The sequence below is a fragment of the Musca autumnalis genome, unplaced genomic scaffold (assembly GCF_047663935.1).
Source record: "Musca autumnalis isolate F117 unplaced genomic scaffold, ASM4766393v1 scaffold_1, whole genome shotgun sequence".
In the NCBI taxonomy this organism is placed as follows: domain Eukaryota; kingdom Metazoa; phylum Arthropoda; class Insecta; order Diptera; family Muscidae; genus Musca; species Musca autumnalis.
Window position 1 is genome coordinate 161405570 of NW_027411644.1, and position 21429 is coordinate 161426998.

Below are 21429 nucleotides of genomic sequence, written 5' to 3' on the forward strand. Positions count from 1 at the left end.
GCAGCAATAGTTATAATTGAATCTGTCCCGACCATTCTCAGCGTGTACGTAGCCCCCACGTGTGATAAAGACGCTAAAACCTTCAAAGTACCGAAAATCGGCGGTACCGTTCTATGGAGGCATAATGAAAACGTCGACCTATAACGACAAATTTCAGGTGGAAAGTTTAATACCTCATCGCAGCCTCAATAGCAAATTTCGTGCAATTTGGATTGATAATGACACTGAAACCAGAAAAATATCGAAAATTGGAAGGTCTCGTTCTATGAAGGCTATATGATGACGTGAACCTATACCGCAAAACAAAATAATGGTGAAGAGTTTCATGGATACAAAGATGACTAAATACCAATTTTCAGCCATTTCGATGGGATATTGAGTCCGCAACCTTCAAAATACCGAATATCGGAAGGTACCGTCCTACGGGGGGATATCAACACGAGGACCTATACTGACAAATTTCTGGGAGAAGTTTCGCAGTCTTAAAGAAGACACACAACCTTCACATTGCCGAAAATCGGGAGGTACAGTTCTTTGGGGGCTATATCAAAACGTGGACTTATTCTGACACATTTGTGGACGGAAGTTGTATGCTCCCCACAAAGACTTAAGGCCAATTTTAGTCATTTCGGTGGGATATTGAGGCTACAATCTTCAAAATACCGAAAATCGGGGCCGTGAACCTTTACCGACAAATTTCAGGTGGAAAGTTGTATAACCCCAACGAATATTAAATGCCAAATTTCAGCCAGTTCGGTTCGATATTGAGGCCATAACCTTCAAAATACCAAAAAGTGGGAGGTACCCTTCTATGGGGGCTATATGAAAACGTGGACATATGGCCACGAATTTCTGGTGGAAAGTTTTATACCCCCAAAGAAGGCTAAATGCCAAATTTCAGCCATTTCGGTGAGATATTGGGGTCACAACCATCAAAATACCGAAAATCAGGAGGTACCCTTCTATAGGGGCTATATGAAGTTGTGGACCTATAATGGCAAATTTCAAGTGGAAAGTTTTATATCCCCAACGAAGACTAAATTTCAACCAGTTCGGTTGGATATTGAGGCCATAACCTTCAAAATACCAAAAAGTGGGAGGTACCCTTCCATGGAGCTATGTATATGTAAACATGGGCATATAGCAATAATTCCCTTAGTAATATTTAATACCCCCATCGAATTTCATCCATTTCGGTTTGATAATGACGCTAAAAGTTTTAAAATGCCGAAAATCCGGAGGGACCGTTCTATGGGGGCTATATGAAGACTTAGACCTCTACCGACAAATTTCAGATGGAAAGTTGTATTCCCCAACGAAGACTAAAAGCCAAATTTCAGCCATTGTGGTGAGATATTGAGGCCACAACCTTCAAAATGCTGATTATCGGGAGATACCCTTCTATGGGGGCTATATGAAAACGTGGACCTATACCGAAGAGTTTTCGGTGTATACCCCCAACGAAGACTAAATACCAAATTCCAGTCATTTTGGTTGAATATTGAAGCCACAACCTTCAAAATACCGAAAATCTTGAGATAACTTTCTATAAGGGCTATATAAAGACGTGGAACTACACTAACAAATTTCAGGTGGAAAGTTTTGTATCCCCAACTAAGACGAAATCCCCAATTTCAGCCATTTCGGTGGTATATTGAGGTTAAAACCTTCAAAATACCAAAATCTTGGATCTATACCGAGAAATTTCAGGTGGAAAATCCCAAACGAAGATTAAATGCGAAATTTTAACCATTTCGGTTGGATATAGAGGCCACAACCTTGACCTATCGAAGGCCTTCTAAGATATATGTAGAAAAGACTTCCCTCCAGCCGTGTTTGGAACGATGGATAATCAACTACAAATATGTGGAGAACGAGATATTGAGGCCACAACCTTCAAAATGCCGATTATCGGGAGATACCCTTCTATGGGGGCTATATGAAAACGTGGACCTATACCGAAGAGTTTCCGGCGTATACCCCCAACGAAGACTAAATACCAAATTCCAGTAATTTTGGTTGAATATTGAAGCCACAACCTTCAAAATACCGAAAATCTTGAGATAACTTTCTATAAGGGCTATATAAAGACGTGGAACTACACTGACAAATTTCAGGTGGAAAGTTTTGTATCCCCAACTAAGAAGAAATCCCCAATTTCAGCCCTTTCGGTGGTATATTGAGGCTAAAACCTTCAAAATACCAAACTTGGATATATGCCGAGAAATTTCAGTGGAAAATTCCAAACGAAGGCTAAATGCGAAATTTTAACCATTTTGGTTGGATATAGAGGCCACAACCTTGACCTATCGAAGGCCTTCTAAGATATATGTAGAAAAGACTTCCCTCCAGCCGTGTTTGGATCGATGGATAATCAACTACAAATATGTGGAGAACGCCAGTCGTTTGTAAAATTCAGAAATAAAAAACTAAAAGTCCCAAGATATTGGGTGTAACGTCCGCGCTTGCCACGGCTATTTGTGACAAGATCAGAAGTGGGTACAAGGTCCTCAAGTCGCTGGCCGTCAGTACATGGGGTGCTGACAAAGAAACCTTATTGATCTCATCAAGGCGTAGCCAGAAATGGATTTCGACACCATTTCGGAAGAAGCCCAACGGACAAAAGTTTAACTTCTGCAATATGCAACAAATTTCTAAAAAATTACGGTGGTCCTCATATAAAGTGGTAAGGTACATATGCGGCGCCAGCGTGGTATGCATATGTTAGCCCTACGCAGTAGAAAAATATTCAAACCTACCAGGAAGCCACCCTGAGGACTACAACAGGGTTCATTTTCATGACAGCATTGGGCCATCATCATAAGGAGACGAGGATTTTTACCGGTACATCAACACAACAAGATGTCGATGCAGTATCTGCTTGGGTGTTACCGCTATGAGCATCCCTGTCACGATCTAGTCCATCCATCGCAGCAAAAGAACTCCAGCTGCCAAGGCAAGCACGAGTGGTTTTAGTCCAGCTATGAACCTGACGATGCAGGCGTCTCTATATATATTGGACCTGAATTGAAGACATGATGCCCAACGCCCGCCCTGCATATGAATTGGGATTGCCCAGCTAACCCTACTCGCCTGTTTTCTGATTCTTTATGGACGCAACCACTCCATGTTGCAGAATTTTTGAGTCTGGACCAAAGGAACCGAAACCAGAATAAAATATACTAGCGAGCATTTTTGCATTGCTACCACAAAAACAATTCTGTCTATAGATTGTACCAAAACGGTTAAAACCCGATTTTTCCTGCCAACTCAAACTCGAATGAAATCGGATTATTTATAAATTTTATGTTTATGTATGTAAACAGGTGCCAAATCTAAAGTCGAATCGAATGATTATTAAAAATCTCACCTACTTTTTGAAAAACTTGACGTTCGAAATTGGGGAAACCGATACGTTTGGAAATTTGTTATACATAAGTAAATAAAAAATATAAATATTTATTATTACCCCATACATATTCTTCCACAAAAATATAGTATTTTCTCGCACATGCATTTTTGTTTGCATCAATTTATTTTCTTGGACACCCTGTAGCGCGATTTCAATGATACGGCGAATAAAGAAAAATCTTCAATGGGAAAAAATAAATTACCTTGAATATGATGAAAATCACATTTTCCACACCCAAAGACAATTATGGAATTGCGAATGCAAATAATATTGGCAACATCAATTAAACATAAACACACAGACACACCCATGGACATTAAACATGTGTACGGAATTTATTGTTCTCCACAAAGCTTATGACAATCATCTTAAAATTTGCCATTGTTGTCTCTTCTCAGAGGAAAACAAAATTCAAAATTCATGAACGAACGAATATTTATAAATTAAGAAAATTATGTGAATGTGTTTGTGTGTGTGTTTGAATGTGTTCTTGAATTCAAACGCGCACAAGATGCATTCTAAAAATAACATCTCAATTTAGTCACGGCGGTTCATTTCCACATGTCATTGTCGTCGGTAGGCATTTCCTTTATCTTAACTTGTCATCAATTTACAGTTCAATAAACTGTTTGGCGGGACATTGCGTGCAGGTAGTGTCCGGTTTTCCGGTTTATTTATTTGAGATTGCAACCTATTCCACACACTAAATTTGGAAAGTCATAAAGTGTGAATTTTCGAAATATCTCAAATCATTCATTCAATTAGCAACAAATGCATGCTGCTAAAATTGTTTATAACTTTTAAATACTATAATAAATTAATTAATATTGCACACATTTTTGCAAAACAATATCTTGTCTAAATCAGTTTTACCCCCACGCTCTATTCATTTATTAATTTCCAAAACAACAACAACGGTAATTATTTGTTGCATTTTGAAATGATTTGTTTTCCATAAATGTTTAAACAATTATTTGGCAAGAACACAATAGCAACAAAATATTATGGCGTAAATATGAACCACACTAGACTGCAGAAAATTTAAAAAATTAAAGTACATATGATACGAAAATTCATACTTCAAAATTTTTATAAGAAAAGTCATTGCTGATAAACTTTTCCTAAGAAAAGTCATAACTAAAGAACTTTTCTATAGGAAAGGCGATCATTGATGAACTCGCATTAACGAATTTTCTATAGAAAAGGTAACCATTGATGAACTCTGCTACAGGACATGTAATCATTGATGAACTTTTCTATAAGAAAAGTCATCACTGACGGAAAGAAAAGTCATCACTGATAAACTTTTCTATACGAAAAGTCATCACTGATGAACTTTTCTATACGAAAAGTCATCACTGATGAAATGTTCTATACGAAAACTCATCACTGAAGAACTTTTCTATACGAAAAGTCATCACTGATGAACTTTTCTATACGAAAAGTCACCACTGATGAACTTTTCTATACGAAATGTCATCACTAATGAACTTTTCTATACGAAAAGTCATCACTGATGAACTTTTCTATACGAAAAGTCATCACTGATGATCTTTTCTATACGAAAAGTCACCACTGATGAACTTTTCTATACGAAATGTCATCACTAATGAACTTTTCTATACGAAAAGTCATCACTGATGAACTTTTCTATACGAAAAGTCATCACTGATGAAATTTTCTATACGAAAAGTCATCACTGATGAACTTTTCTATACGAAAAGTCATCACTGATGAACTTTTCTATACGAAAAGTCATCACTGATGAACTTTTCTATACGAAAAGTCATCACTGATGAACTTTTCTATACGAAAAGTCATCACTGATGAACTTTTCTATACGAAAAATCACCACTGATGAACTTTTCTATACGAAAAGTCATCACTGATGAACTTTTTGATAGGAAAAGTCATCACTGGTGAACTTTTCAATAGGAAACGTCATCACTGATGAACTTTTCTATAGAAAATTCATCATTGAACAACTTTTCTATAGAAAATGCCACCACTGTTGTACTTTTGTATAAGAAACGTCACCACCAATAAAATATACTATAGAAAAAGTCATGACTGATGAACTCCTTCGAAGGAAAAGTCATCACATTCCTATAGATTATCTTTAATAAAGGAACTGTTCAACAGAAAAAGTCACTACTGATGAACTTTTCTATAAACAAATTCACCACTGATGAATTTTTTATAGAAAAAGTCGCCACTGGTGATCTTTTCTATACGAAAATTCATCACTGATGAACTTTTCTATACGAAAATTCATCACTGATGAACTTTTCTATACGAAAATTCATCACTGATGAACTTTTCTATACGAAAAGTCATCACTGATGAACTTTTCTATACGAAAAGTCATCACTGATGAACTTTTCTATACGAAAAGTCATCACTGATGAACTTTTCTATACGAAAAGTCATCACTGATGAACTTTTCTATACGAAAAATCATCACTGATGAACTTTTCTATACGAAAAGTCATCACTGATGAATTTTTCTAAACGAAAAGTCATCACTGATGAATTTTTCTATACGAAAAGTCATCAGTGATGAACTTTTCTATACGAAAAGTCATCAGTGATGAACTTTTCTATACGAAAAGTCATCAGTGATGAACTTTTCTATACGAAAAGTCATCAGTGATGAACTTTTCTATACGAAAAGTCATCAGTGATGAACTTTTCTATACGAAAAGTCATCAGTGATGAACTTTTCTATACGAAAAGTCATCAGTGATGAACTTTTCTATACGAAAAGTCATCACTGATGATCTTTTCTATACGAAAAGTCACCACTGATGATCTTTTCTATACGAAAAGTCACCACTGATGAACTTTTCTATACGAAAAGTCACCACTGATGAACTTTTCTATACGAAAAGTCACCACTGATGAACTTTTCTATACGAAAAGTCACCACTGATGAACTTTTCTATACGAAATGTCATCACTAATGAACTTTTCTATACGAAAAGTCATCAGTGATGAACTTTTCTATACGAAAAGTCATCAGTGATGAACTTTTCTATACGAAAAGTCATCAGTGATGAACTTTTCTATACGAAAAGTCATCAGTGATGAACTTTTCTATAGGAAAAGTCATCACAGATGAACTTTTCTATAGGAAAAGTCATCACTGATGAACTTTTCTATAAGAAAAGTCATCACTGATGAACTTTTCTATAAGAAAAGTCATCACTGATGAACTTTTCTATAAGAAAAGTCATCACTGATGAACTTTTCTATAAGAAAAGTCATCACTGATGAACTTTTCCATAAGAAAAGTCATCACTTTTCAATATAAAATATTATCACTGATGAACTTTTCTATACGAAAAGTCATCACTGATGAACTTTTCTATACGAAAAGTCATCACTGATGAACTTTTCTATACGAAAAGTCATCACTGATGAACTTTTCTATACGAAAAGTCATCACTGATGAACTTTTCTATACGAAAAGTCATCACTGATGAACTTTTCTATACGAAAAGTCATCACTGATGAACTTTTCTATACGAAAAGTCATCACTGATGAACTTTTCTATACGAAAAGTCATCACTGATGAACTTTTCTATACGAAAAGTCATCACTGATGAATTTTTCTATACGAAAAGTCATCACTGATTAACTTTTCTATACGAAAAGTCATCACTGATGAACTTTTCAATACGAAAAGTCATCACTGATGAACTTTTCTATACGAAAAGTCATCACTGATGAACTTTTCTATACGAAAAGTCATCACTGATGAACATTTCTATACGAAAAGTCAAAACTTGTAAACATTACTATTCATTGATGAACTTTCCTTTACAAAAAATCATCATTGATGAACTTTTCTGTAAGCGAAGTCATCACTGATAAACTTTTATAGAGGAACTTTTTAGAGAAACTTCGCCACTAATGAACTTCTTATAGGAGAAGACACCACTTATGATCTTTTTATAAGAAAAGTCACCACTGATGAACCTTTCTATACGAAAAGTCATCACTGATGAACTTTTCTATACGAAAACTGAACTTTTCTGAACGAAAAGTCATCACTGAAGAACTTTTCTATACGAAAAGTCATCACTGATGATCTTTTCTATACGAAAAGTCACCACTGATGAACTTTTCTATACGAAAAGTCACCACTGATGAACTTTTCTATACGAAATGTCATCACTAATGAACTTTTCTATACGAAAAGTCATCACTGATGATCTTTTCTATACAAAAAGTCATCACTGAAGAACTTTTCTATACGAAAAGTCATCACTGAAGAACTTTTCTATACGAAAAGTCATCACTGATGATCTTTTCTATACGAAAAGTCACCACTGATGAACTTTTCTATACGAAATGTCATCACTAATGAACTTTTCTATACGAAAAGTCATCACTAATGAACTTTTCTATACGAAAAGTCATCACTGATGAACTTTTCTATACGAAAAGTCATCACTGATGAACTTTTCTATACGAAAAGTCATCACTGATGAACTTTTCTATACGAAAAGTCATCACTGATGATCTTTTCTATACGAAAAGTCACCACTGATGAACTTTTCTATACGAAAACTGAACTTTTCTGAACGAAAAGTCATCACTGAAGAACTTTTCTATACGAAAAGTCATCACTGATGATCTTTTCTATACGAAAAGTCACCACTGATGAACTTTTCTATACGAAAAGTCACCACTGATGAACTTTTCTATACGAAAAGTCATCACTGATGAACTTTTCTATACGAAAACTGAACTTTTCTGAACGAAAAGTCATCACTGAAGAACTTTTCTATACGAAAAGTCATCACTGATGATCTTTTCTATACGAAAAGTCACCACTGATGAACTTTTCTATACGAAAAGTCATCACTGATGAACTTTTCTATACGAAAACTGAACTTTTCTGAACGAAAAGTCATCACTGAAGAACTTTTCTATACGAAAAGTCATCACTGATGATCTTTTCTATACGAAAAGTCACCACTGATGAACTTTTCTATACGAAATGTCATCACTAATGAACTTTTCTATACGAAAAGTCATCACTGATGAACTTTTCTATACGAAAAGTCATCACTGATGAACTTTTCTATACGAAAAGTCATCACTGATGATCTTTTCTATACGAAAAGTCACCACTGATGATCTTTTCTATACGAAAAGTCACCACTGATGAACTTTTCTATACGAAAAGTCACCACTGATGAACTTTTCTATACGAAAAGTCACCACTGATGAACTTTTCTATACGAAAAGTCACCACTGATGAACTTTTCTATACGAAATGTCATCACTAATGAACTTTTCTATACGAAAAGTCATCAATAATGAACTTTTCTATACGAAAAGTCATCAATAATGAACTTTTCTATACGAAAAGTCATCACTGATGAACTTTTCTATACGAAAAGTCATCACTGATGAACTTTTCTATACGAAAAGTCATCACTGATGAACTTTTCTATACGAAAAGTCATCACTGATGAACTTTTCTATACGAAAAGTCATCACTGATGAACTTTTCTATACGAAAAGTCATCACTGATGAACTTTTCTATACGAAAAGTCATCACTGATGAACTTTTCTATACGAAAAGTCATCACTGATGAACTTTTCTATACGAAAAGTCATCACTGATGAACTTTTCTATACGAAAAGTCATCACTGATGAACTTTTCTATACGAAAAGTCATCACTGATGAACTTTTCTATACGAAAAGTCATCACTGATGAACTTTTCTATACGAAAAGTCATCACTGATGAACTTTTCTATACGAAAAGTCATCACTGATGAACTTTTCTATACGAAAAGTCATCACTGATGAACTTTTCTATACGAAAAATCACCACTGATGAACTTTTCTATACGAAAAGTCATCACTGATGAACTTTTTGATAGGAAAAGTCATCACTGGTGAACTTTTCTATAGAAAATTCATCATTGAACAACTTTTCTATAGAAAATGCCACCACTGTTGTACTTTTGTATAAGAAACGTCACCACCAATAAAATATACTATAGAAAAAGTCATGACTGATGAACTCCTTCGAAGGAAAAGTCATCACATTCCTATAGATTATCTTTAATAAAGGAACTGTTCAACAGAAAAAGTCACTACTGATGAACTTTTCTATAAACAAATTCACCACTGATGCATTTTTTATAGAAAAAGTCGCCACTGGTGATCTTTTCTATAGGAAAAGTCACCACTGATGAACTTTTCTATACGAAAAGTCACCACTGATGAACTTTTCTATACGAAAAGTCACCACTGATGAACTTTTCTATACGAAATGTCATCACTGATGAACTTTTCTATAAGAAAAGTCATCACTGATGAACTTATCTATAAGAAAAGTCATCAGTGATGAACTTATCTATAAGAAAAGTCATCAGTGATGAACTTATCTATAAGAAAAGTCATCACTGGTGAACTGTTCTATACGAAAAGTCATCACTGATCAACTTTTTGATAGGAAAAGTCATCACTGATGAACTTTTCAATAGGAAACGTCATCACTGATGAACTTTTCAATCGAAAATTTATCATTGAACAACTTTTCTATAGAAAATGCCACCACTGTTGTACTTTTGTATAAGAAACGTCACCACCAATAAAATTTACTATAGAAAAAGTCATGACTGATGAACTCCTTTGAAGGAAAAGTCATCACATTCCTATAGATTATCTTTTATAAAGGAACTGTTCAATAGAAAAAGTCACTACTGATGAACTTTTCTATAAACAAATTCACCACTGATGAACTTTTTTATAGAAAAAGTCGGCACTGGTGATCTTTCCTATAGGAAAAGTCACCACTGATGAACTTTTCTATAAGAAAAATCATCACTGATGAACTTTGCTATAGATGAACTTTTATAGAGGAACTTTTCTAGAGAAAAATTCACCAAACCCACTCGCAGTATTGAAGTATTTCATATTTTTCATCATTCATCACATTATAGTCGATCCAACTGACTTCACCAATAGCTTAAAGAATATACATATGTATTATATTTTGTATTAAACAATTTAATCGAAAATTTCGCAAAACATTCAACACTTGCGGCCTCATTAATGAACTGATGGTTTTGTATTTCAGTAGTAAGTTTGTGTGAATTCAATCCAACTTAATTAAAGCAAAACACTTTGCACACTTTGCTTTGCTTCTTGATAAGATCGAAATAAAGCTCAGATGCATTTACCATTTTCAACTTTAACTGTTGCTATTTGTAAGTAAGCCAAACCAGGAAGAGGAAATCGCTTTCTTATCTATCATCTGTTCAAAGAACAATAACAAAAACAATACCTGTTGCTGTTTTGTTGACATTTGATTATTACCCCATAATTGATTATTCAAAATAGTTAACAATAAAGTTTAGGTTATTCACATAACACGAACAATGGAAAATTTTGTAACTGCAATATGAGGAGGAGAATTGATGATTCACTTGAAATAAATAAATAAAGAAAATTTCCCTCTCTAATTAGCAAACTTTGCAAAAAAAAATCTAATATCTTATCAAACGAAAGCCGCATAAAAATAACAAACACCTCGTTTTGACAAACAGAACTGGAAGATATTTTATCAATAATAACAATTAACTTTTATTTATAGAGTGGAATAACGTGTATGGTTTGAGTGAATGGGGTTTTTGTGCAATTTAAAGTATCAACAGTAATTCATATTGAAATTGCCTCTTTAGATAAGATAACGACCGAAAGTGGCCCTCTTTTCAGGCATTTCCAATCAATATCGTAAATTTTTTTTGTAGCAAAGTACAACAAGAATTTTGCAAATATTTAAAAGGGAAGTTGTTTTGCAAATTCAGTTTATAATTTGATATTCTTTGTTTATTCATTATAATATCATATGATAAAATATTCAAATGACATAACGACCCGTTGTCTTTGTTTAATGTATATTTATATTTTGCTTAAACAGGGTAGGGAAGGCCAACATGTTGATCGATCAGTAACTTGATTTGGTTCTTTTTACTCACAAGTCATTGTTTGATTTGAAAAAGAATATTATACAAATACATTAGCATTAGCTTATTAATTATATCTTACATTAATTCTATTTACGTAAATCACTATAAAATATAAGCAATTGCTTATATTAATTAAATTAATATTAAGAAAATATTAATTGATAAAACAATGCAATTTGTTTTGGCGGTACAATTAATTAAAAATAAGTAAAATGTCATGGCCCAAGCGCTAACATAAACATCAACAATCCTTAAAGATATATATTTACGTAGAGTAAAGTCCTTAATTGTTAAAGCTCTTAAAATCATATAGATTTTTATGCAACTGTCAGTCGAAAATTCTCACATAATTCAATCATTTTCACTTTGACACTGTTCCGAATGAAATAGCAATTAGTGAATCATTTTTTATCATATTGCATACCTAAAATTAGTTTGTATTTTAACATATTTAAACTTTGATAATTTTCTTGAAGCTGCGCAATATAAAAGTTAATTTAAAACGTTTTTGACGGTCAAGGTTTGTAGCCGAAGAAGCAAACATAATTAAAGAGATTTCATGCTGTCATGAAATAAAGGTTATAGATATGGGCCGATAATTGTAGGTGATTTGAACTTGTTTGTCTTCAAATCTTTTTCAAGTAAAAACATATAAAAACTTCGATTTTAATAACAATTACCGGTCTCAAGATATTAATTAGAGGAATTGTTTTTTAATCCCGAATTTTTTCCCGTAGAGATAAAAAGATTTGGGATGTTTATTACAATTAGTAGTCGCAAAAAAAGTCCTCTGCGAAAAAAAATTCTTATAAATACCTCGTGGTTAGGGACTTACCAAATGTTGCCTGTGGGCAACATTGGGCCATTGTGGTTAACAAAGATTGTTTCTTAAGTCTTTGTATTATCGTTATATTTTTTATTCTTCATGATGTGCAAAAACATAAATTGATGGGTTTGTTTAATTCTAGAGGAAAATTTATGGAAATGATTGAAAACTTCGGACTCGTCGATAAAAATTTGGTCTCATTTCATTGAGCTAATATGAACCGGCGTGCACTCTTTGATATGAGAGAAGTCTCTCGCATCCCTTCGGGGATGTGTATGGGGGTCTTAATGTCGTCGTTTATTTTTTTTAACTAGCAGACCCGGGTCCGCTTTGCTGGCCCGTCGTATAGAGTTTTAATGACAAAATTTTATGGACTTTACAATTCAAAAATGGCTTTTTCTACCTCATTTCTTTGGGTCCATTGTCACACCAAGTTATTCATTGAGGATTTTAAATTTATCAACGGATTTTGCTGTAACCTTTCTTTTCTCTTACGGACTTTGTCGTATTTTTTTCGCCCATTGCTGCTGTTTAGGATTAATTATCGTCCCTGTCCCCTATCTTTATCCTAAAGCGATCTAATTATTAAAGTTAAAAAAATTGTAAACTCGTATTCTCCCACTTATTGAGACTTATGTTTTTAGTTTTTCATGGCTGATGGACCGTTGAACTTCACTATCTAAGGACATTTGCAAATATATAGTTTTTCTTAATAGGGAAGATACCGTGCCACCTTCGAAATTCATGCCTACATGTACCACGGCACATTCCATAAAATTTCATAAAAATGGGTTCGTTAGTTTTCGAGATACTTAAAAACTGTCCGTGGTCGGGCTTAGGGCACCAAGAGGGAACATTTGATCGGGGCGCAGCCACCGTTGTCTCGAAAATTAATTTGCAAGTCGATGCATTCATAAGTTTAGCAAATATAGCGATTATAAAACAATAGGCCCCCGAAATTCATAAACAAATATATAGCATTTTGGACTACGGGACATTCCTGAACATTTCTGAGAATTTCATGAAATTAGATTCAGTAGTTTTGGAAAAATAACGTATTGATAAGAGTGGTCGTGGTCATCAGTTTTCAAGATATAACACATTTTGGAAAAATTACGTATTGATAAGAGTGGTCGTGATCATCAGTGGCGTGGTCCGCTATTTTGGCTCCAAATATTTACCTAAGGTCATTGTCTCCCAAAATTAATGCTGAATCATAAGTTTGGTATATACATATAAGGTCTAAAAGAAAGGCGTGGGAAGGTACCCCACCTCCTCTGAAATTCGTAGAGTATACATTGCCACGGCAAACCTTCAGCATTTGTTGCATATATCATGGAAATCGGTTCAGTAGTCATGGATATATAACATATTTAAAAACAAGTAAGAACGGCGTTAAAGGGCAGTACAGAATCAATCGCTTGCTTTGTTGCTTCTCCAAATGTCAAATTATAAAGGAATACCGCCTGCGTTCTCCTTTAGGAGGCTCTGGCATTCCTTTATAATTTGACATTTGGGAAGCAAGCAAAGCAAGTGACGATTGATTCTGTTCTGGCCTTAAGTTTGGCCAGGCCGAACTTGTTAAAACCTCCACCATGAGTTTTATTGAAGTAAAATGGAACAATTAGTTTCCTTTCGTTTGCGAAGAAGACTAAATACCAAATTTCAGCAAGTTCGGTAGAACAATGTGGCTAACCTTCAAAATACCGAAACTCCGGAGGTGCTGTTCCATGGGGGCTGTATAAAAACGTCGATCAAAACCTACAAATTTCTGGCGGGAAGTCTTTATACTCAAAGAAGACTAAACACCAAATTTCCGATATTTCGGTAAAACCCTGAAAATACCGAAAATCAAGAGGTACGGATATTGGAACCCACGAACCAATACTGATAATTCTCTTCTGGAATATTTTATAACCCCATGCAAGACTAAATAACCAATTTAAGTCTTTCAGTTGAATATTGACGTCACAACCTACAGAACTACGAAAATCGACAGGTACCGTTCTATGGGGGCTATATCAAAACGTGGACCAGTCAGAATTTTAGTCAGAAAGGCTTTTACCTACAACACGATCTAAATACCAAATTTCAGTCATTTCGGTGGGTTGCTGTGGTCACAACTTTCAAAATACCGAAAATCAGGAGGTATCGTTCTATGGGGGCTATATGAAGGCGTGGACCTATTCCGAAAATTTTCTGGGAGAAAGTTGTATACCCCCAACGAAGACTAAGAACCAAATTTCAGCCATTTCAGTGTGATAATGAGGCTAAAACCTTCAAAATACCGAAAATAGGGAGGTACCGTTCTATGGGGGCTATATGAAGGCGTGGACCTATACCGAAATTTTTCTGGTAGAAAGTTTTATACCCTCAACGAATTTCTGCTATTTCGGTGTGATAATGAGGCTAAAGCCTTCAAAATCCCGAAAATTTTGGTGTTACCGTTCTATGGGGGCTATATGAGACGTGGACCTATACCGGCAAATTTCATATGGAACTTTTAATACCCCAAATTAAGGCAAAGTACCAAATTTCAGGCATTTTGGTAGAATATTGAGGCTACAACCATCAAAATTCCGGAAATAGGCGGGAAAGATTTATACTCCCAAAGACGACTAAAAACCACATTTCGGCCTTTTCTGAGGAATATTGAGGCCACAACCTTCAAAACACATGTATGAAGGCGTGGACCTATACCGACAAATTTCATGTGGAAAATTTAATACTCCAAATGAAGACCAAACACCAAATTTGAGCCATTTCGGTGGATTATTGTGGCCACGATCTTCAAAATACCGAAATCGGGAGGTACCGTTCTATGGGGGCTATATGAAGGCGTGGACATATACCGACACATTTTTGGGGAAAGTTTTATAAGCCCATCGACGACTAAGTACCAAATTTAAGCCATTTCAGCGTAATAATGAGGCTAAAACCTTGAAAATTCCTGAAATAGGGAGGTACAGTTATATGGGGGCTATACTAAAGCGTGGACCTCTACCAACGAATACTAAATACTAAATTTTTCTGGGGAATATTGAGGCCACAACCTTCAAAACACCTGTATGAAGGCGTGGACCTATACCGACAAATTTCACGTGGAACATTTAATACCCCAAATGAAGATCAAATACCAAAATTTGAGCCATTTCGGTGGATTATTGTGGCCACGATCTTCAAAATACCGAAAATCGGGGGCTATATGAAGGCGTGGACATATACCGACAAATTTCTTGGGAAAGTTTTATAAGCCCAACGACGACTAAGTACCAAATTTCAGCCATTTCAGTGTAATAATGAGGCTAAAACCTTAAAAATACCGAAAATCGGGTGGTACCGTTCTATGGGGGCTATATCAAAACGTGGAGTAATAGACATTTCTGTACTAATTATACCCTCCATATTATGGTGGAGCATTCGTTATTATTGCAAATGTAGCGTTTTTTTTAAATATCAAACAAAATATGCAGTCTATTTTCACCGGGGACCATACCTGTACATTCCCTGAAAATTTCAGTAAAATCGGTTTAGTAGTTTTGTAGATGTAACATATTTTAAAATGTGCGCGTTTTCAAGTCTTTGGGTAAGGTCAAAGACACAACCACAATTGTCTAGTAAAATAATTTCCAAACCGATACATTCGTAATTGTTGTAAATATCGCATTTTTAACGAAATTTGGTATAGGGGAAGTACATCGCCTCTTTCGAAATTCAACAAAATATGTAGCCTATTTTCACCGGAGGCCATCGCTGTACATTCCCTGAAAATTTCCGGAAAATCAGTTCAGTATTTTTTGCAGAAAAGATTAAAATTGAAAATTGAAAAAAGTGCGTGTAAAAGTGGGCTTGGTCAAATTTTCTTTGCATAAAACGTTGACAAACATATCAAAAAAGAATTATCCAAATCGGTCCAGCCGTTCTCAACTGAACCAATGAACGACATTTAATTTTTATTTATATAAATTTCCAATATTCCGCAATTTTCTTAAATTGCAACATAAAACTATGATAAAATTCACCATAATCGTAGCTTGTAAATATTCTAGATTATGATCCTCCTGAAACGCTTGGGTGGAGGGTCCTATCCAACATATATTGATTAAGATTACTCTGACTGTAAATCCGACCAAGTACTGCAAGGAGAGAATGCCATTTTGTCCCAAGCCTCATGTAGATGGTCCACTCATGATATGAGCAGGCACCCTGTTACAGTTCTGAGGGCAGCGTTCTGACAGGTTTGATTGTTACTCTATAGTAGCTTTGTTCCTTTACCTTTTTAATGGTAAAAGTGGTAAAAGAGAAAAGTGTCAAAATTGCTCTCTCATGAACATTTTTTAATTTAGTTTTGTCAGCGTTCGACTTTTTCTTCTGTTTTTCGTCCATTTTTTTCCATTTCTTCATTGTGAAATAATCGTCAAACAAAAGTCGAAACTCAGTTCTACCATTTTTTACCTGCAGAAATTTGTCTGGTAGCCTGTGGTAGAAGAGAAAGGCATATGTGCTCTCTCTTCTCTCTCACTCTCTTAAAAAATTCTGCCAGTTTTATCACTTTTTGGGGTTAACCTCAGGTAAGTAAAGGAACACAGATAGTGTTTGACATATATTCACGAAGCACACTGGCGCCTCATAGCTTACCACAGGCTCACCTTTGGAGTTATATGAAGCTCGTGTTGCGTACAGGAATATTAGTATGGTTACGAAGTTAAATCAATGATTAATGATTTTTTGAAATATAAATTTAATTGAGAAAATAAAACTGAATTCCTCCATTATCTAAAATTATTTCACAACGCTCCAAAATTTGAGAATTTTTATGTTTTAATAATAATTAACGTTCTTATGTATTTATGTATGTAAAAATTGAAATTGTTCGACAATGTGTCAATATCTATTTTTAGAGTTATTTAGCGCTTACCTACCTATTCGGTTTAAATCCAAATGGGGAGCTCGTATCCAAACAAAAATGCTGATATCTTTCTAAGCTGGTGTTAGTGGTTTTGTGTATATCCAAAGTTTTAGTTTTCAATTTTTTTTTTGCACTAAAAACTCAATTTCCAGCAAGCTACAACTAGACTTGACCAGTACCAGAGTACACTGCTGCGATGTGAGTTTATGGTGTGGATCTAATGGTGATGATATTTTTATCGTTGTGATGTTGTTTTTGTTGTTACTATGTATTTATCGCTTTGAAACTTTTTTATGTTCTTAAACAACTGTTGACTATAAGTTTAGAGAAGTTGGGTAGGAGGTCGGTAAGACGGTCTTAAAATATGTTGTGTTATGAAATAGCACTGTTTTTGTTGTTGGGGTTTTTGCAAAGCTCGACTTGTTTTATCACTAACCCGAGGTTTATTTTTTATTAGAATTGTTCATTTAACTACTAAATGTTAAAATGCTATATTATTTAATTTTTTAATGAATGAATTCCATTTATTTTTCATTTATGCGGAATATTTTAATAACCACGAATACACGCACACACACACAAAATATGTCAATTTTGTTTATTTGCATAAGATTTGTTTAACAAAACCCATTCGAATCGTAATTAAATAACAAACGCTTAATGTTCACTGAGAACGAACGAATAAATCAATGAACGAACTATCGTAGTCTAGGTATAAAAGCACACTAAGCTGTCAGTTGCAAAAATCTAGCTGAGCCGCCTCTTTTCAGTAAAACACCATAACAAACGACCTACTACTACATACTACTTACTGCTTTATTCGAGTGCCAACGAGACGACGAATTGTTGTTATTATGATTGTTGTTTCGCTGTGGTTAACATGCCGGAGACCCCACATTGTGGAGGCAAAGAGTCAAACAATCAGGCAGGCAGGCGTCGGCAATCATCCATCGTCTTGTCTAGCTGAAAGCAAAAGCAACTGCTGCTTGCTAGCTTGTCGCTCACTTACTCGCTCACTAGCACCGAACGCCGACCGCAATGTTCTGTCCGAACAATAACAAAACATCAATTATAAACAAAACAAAGTGCAAAAAGCTTTATTCAAGTTTGGTCGAATTGTTGGAGCGCTTCAGCGATTACAAAGACATGTATTTTTATATCCGGAGAGCCTATAAAGTATATCGTCACATGAAATGCCCAAAGAGGGTTACGTCTTTGGGCGTTTCAGGTGACGATATATATAGAACGGTACCTACCGAATTTCGGTATTTCTCACCGAAATGGCTGAAATTTCTCATTTAGTCTTCTTTGGAGCTACAAAACTTAGCCCCAGAAATTTGTTAGGGTATGTCCACGTTTTCATATAGCCTCCAAAGAACTGTACCTCCCGATTTTTGGTATTTCGAAGGTTTAAGTCACATTTACTCACAGTATTGGTATCTTCCGATTTTTCGGTATTTTGAAGGTCCTAACCACATAATCTCTCCGAAATGTCTGAAATGAGACATTTAATCTTCTTTCATATAGCCCCCATAGAACAGTACCTCCCGATTTTCGATATTTTGAAGGTTGTGGCCACATTATTCCACCGAAATGGCTGAAATTTGGCATTTAGTTTTCGTTGGGGGAACAAAACTTTCCACCTGAAATTTGTTGGAATAGGTCCACGCCTTCATATAGCCCCCAAGAACGGTACCTCCCGATTTTCTGTATTTTAATGGTTGTGACGCCGAAATGGCTAAAATTCAGTATTTAGTATTTGTTTTTGTCTTCAACCAAAAATTTTTCGGTATAGGTCCACGGCTTCATATAGCCCCCATAGAACGGCACTTTCCGATTTTCGGTATTTTGAAGGTTTAAGTCACATTTTCTCACCGAAATGGTTGATATTTTAAATTTGGTATTCTTTGAGGCTATAAAACTTTCCACCTGAAATTTGTTGGTATGTGCACACGCCTTCATATAGCCGCCATAGAACGGTACCTCCCAATTTTCGGTATTTTGTAGGTCGTGGCTTCAATATCCAACCAAAATGGTTGAAATTTGGCATTTAGTATTCTTGGAGGCTACTAAAGTTTCCCCCAGAAATATACCAGTAAAGGTCCACGTTTTGATATAGTCCCCATAGAACTGTGGCCCCCGATTTTGGGTATTTTGAAGGCTTTAGACACATTATCACACCGAAATGTCTGAAATTTGGTATTTGGTCTTCTTTGAGGTTATAAAACATTCCACCTGAAATTTGTCGGTATAGGTCTACCTCTTTATATAGCCCCCATAGAACCCCCATGAAGGTTGTGACCTCAATATCATACCGAAATGGCTGAAATCTGGCATTTTGTCTTCCTTGAGAATATAAAATGTTCCACCAGAAATTTGTCACTAAAGGCCCACGTCTTCATATATACCCCACAGAACACACCTCCAAATTTCGGTATTTTGTATGTAGTCGCATCAATATCCCACCAAAGAGACAGACATTTAGTTTCGCTAGCACTACAAAACATGCCTTGCAAAAACAAATCAGACAGTGAAGGTCCACGTTTTGGTATAGCCCCCATAAAAAATATTACATATCCATATTTTAGTCTAGCCCCAATGGACGGTGTTGCCCAATTTTATGTATATTGAGGGTTTGAGAGTCAAATTTTCGAACCGTAATTGCTGTAATTTGGTATAGTGTCTTGTCAGAGGATACAAAAGCTTAATTCGGAAAATGTCTGATATTGGTTTATGTTTTAGCAAGAACAATGATGACGCCCTATGTAAGCTCTTTTAAAGGGGTTGCTACATTTTCCTTCCAAAGTGGATGTTACTTAGTAGTTTAGAATCTCAATGGGTAGAATTACACTGCGCAGAAAATCTTTCTAAATAAAAATCAAATGTCTAGGTACTTATTTAGGGCCTAAAGACCCGACCACGCCCACTTCTTTAAATATGTTACATATGTGAAACTTCTGAATCGATTTTCCTCAAAATTTCGGAGAATGTACAGGGATGACCCCTGTGAAAAATAGGTAATATATTTTGTTGAATTTCGGAGGGGCGGGTTACTTCCACTAGGCTCAATTCTTCAAACACGCTATTTTTGTAAACCGTCTGTTGAAATCAAGATACAGCTAACAATTTCTAAGATAGAGCTTTGTAATTTGGTATAGAAGCTTCTATTACTTCTAGGATGTTTGGTATTGCAAATGGGCTATATCAGTCCACGTTTTGATATAGCCCCCATTGAACGGTACCATCCGATTTGCAGTATTTTGAAGGTGTTAGCTTCATTATCACACCGAAATGGCTGAAATTTGGTACTTAGTCTTCGTTGGGGGCAAATTCCCCCAGAATTTTGTCGATATCGGTCCACGCCTTCGTATAGCCTCCATAGAACGGTACCTCCCGATTTTCGGTATTTTGAACGTTGTGGCCTCAATATTCCACCGAAATTACTGAAATGTGGTAAATAACCTTTGTTGGAGGTATAAAACTTCCCCCTCTAAATTTGTCTGTACAGGTCCACGCCTTCATATTGCCCCCATTTCCGACTAAAATCCGACGTTTCGTTATAGCCCCCTTAGAACGGTACCTCCCGATTTTCGTAATACTGAAGATTGTGACGTCAATATCCCACCGAAATGACTGAAATTCGTTATTTAGTCTTCCAAGGGGTTATATCCACGTCTTCCTATATCCCCATAGAAGCGTACTTCTCTTACCGAAATATAGGAATTTTGGTATTTAGTCTTCTTTGAGTCTAAAACCTTTCCGCCAGAAATTTGTCGATATAGATAGATGTTTTGAAATAGCCCCCATAGAACGGTACATTGTTTCACCGAAATTGCTGAAATTTAGTATTAAGTCTTCTTCATACTCGGAAGGATACTAATTATTCCATTTTACTTGGGCACTTAATTTTAACTGACCCTTTTGCACTGGATTTTAAGAATAGGATGTGATTCTTTGGGTTGCATCCAAATGCGGTTAAAATGTGAGGAGTGGAGTAACTTTTTCACGGCTCCGTTTTAACTGCATCAGAACATGCCGTGAAAGAACTAGTCCACATTGCACTACTTCCAATTTATTTTGCAGGGTCTCCAAAACTACTGAACCGATTTCCACGTCATTTTCAGATGATGTACAGGGATGGTCCTTGGTGGAACTAGGCTACATATTTTGTTGAATTTCGGAGGAGCAGGTTATCCCCTGTGACCTATCTTTAAAATGCGCTATGTATGTAAAACTTAAGAACGTGTCCGTTTCCCCGACCTTGGGTATTTAAGCCATAA

General features: G+C 35.4%; 1 protein-coding gene across 3 annotated transcripts in view; it reads right to left on the reverse strand.

Annotated features, from left to right (window-relative positions):
- The window catches only part of LOC141388654 (uncharacterized), a 45570-nt gene extending 27376 nt beyond the window's left edge, over positions 1-18194 (reverse strand). The window contains exon 1 of one of the 3 annotated variants that reach the window (XM_073958751.1): positions 17962-18194. In XM_073958751.1, the coding sequence (XP_073814852.1) occupies positions 17962-18047 (86 nt within the window). In that variant the 5' untranslated portion in view covers positions 18048-18194. Of the gene's footprint in view, positions 1-17158 lie in introns of all 3 variants that reach the window. The other 2 variants (XM_073958752.1, XM_073958753.1) reach the window with 2 other exon arrangements.
- Between the last annotated feature and the right edge of the window lie 3235 nt (positions 18195-21429).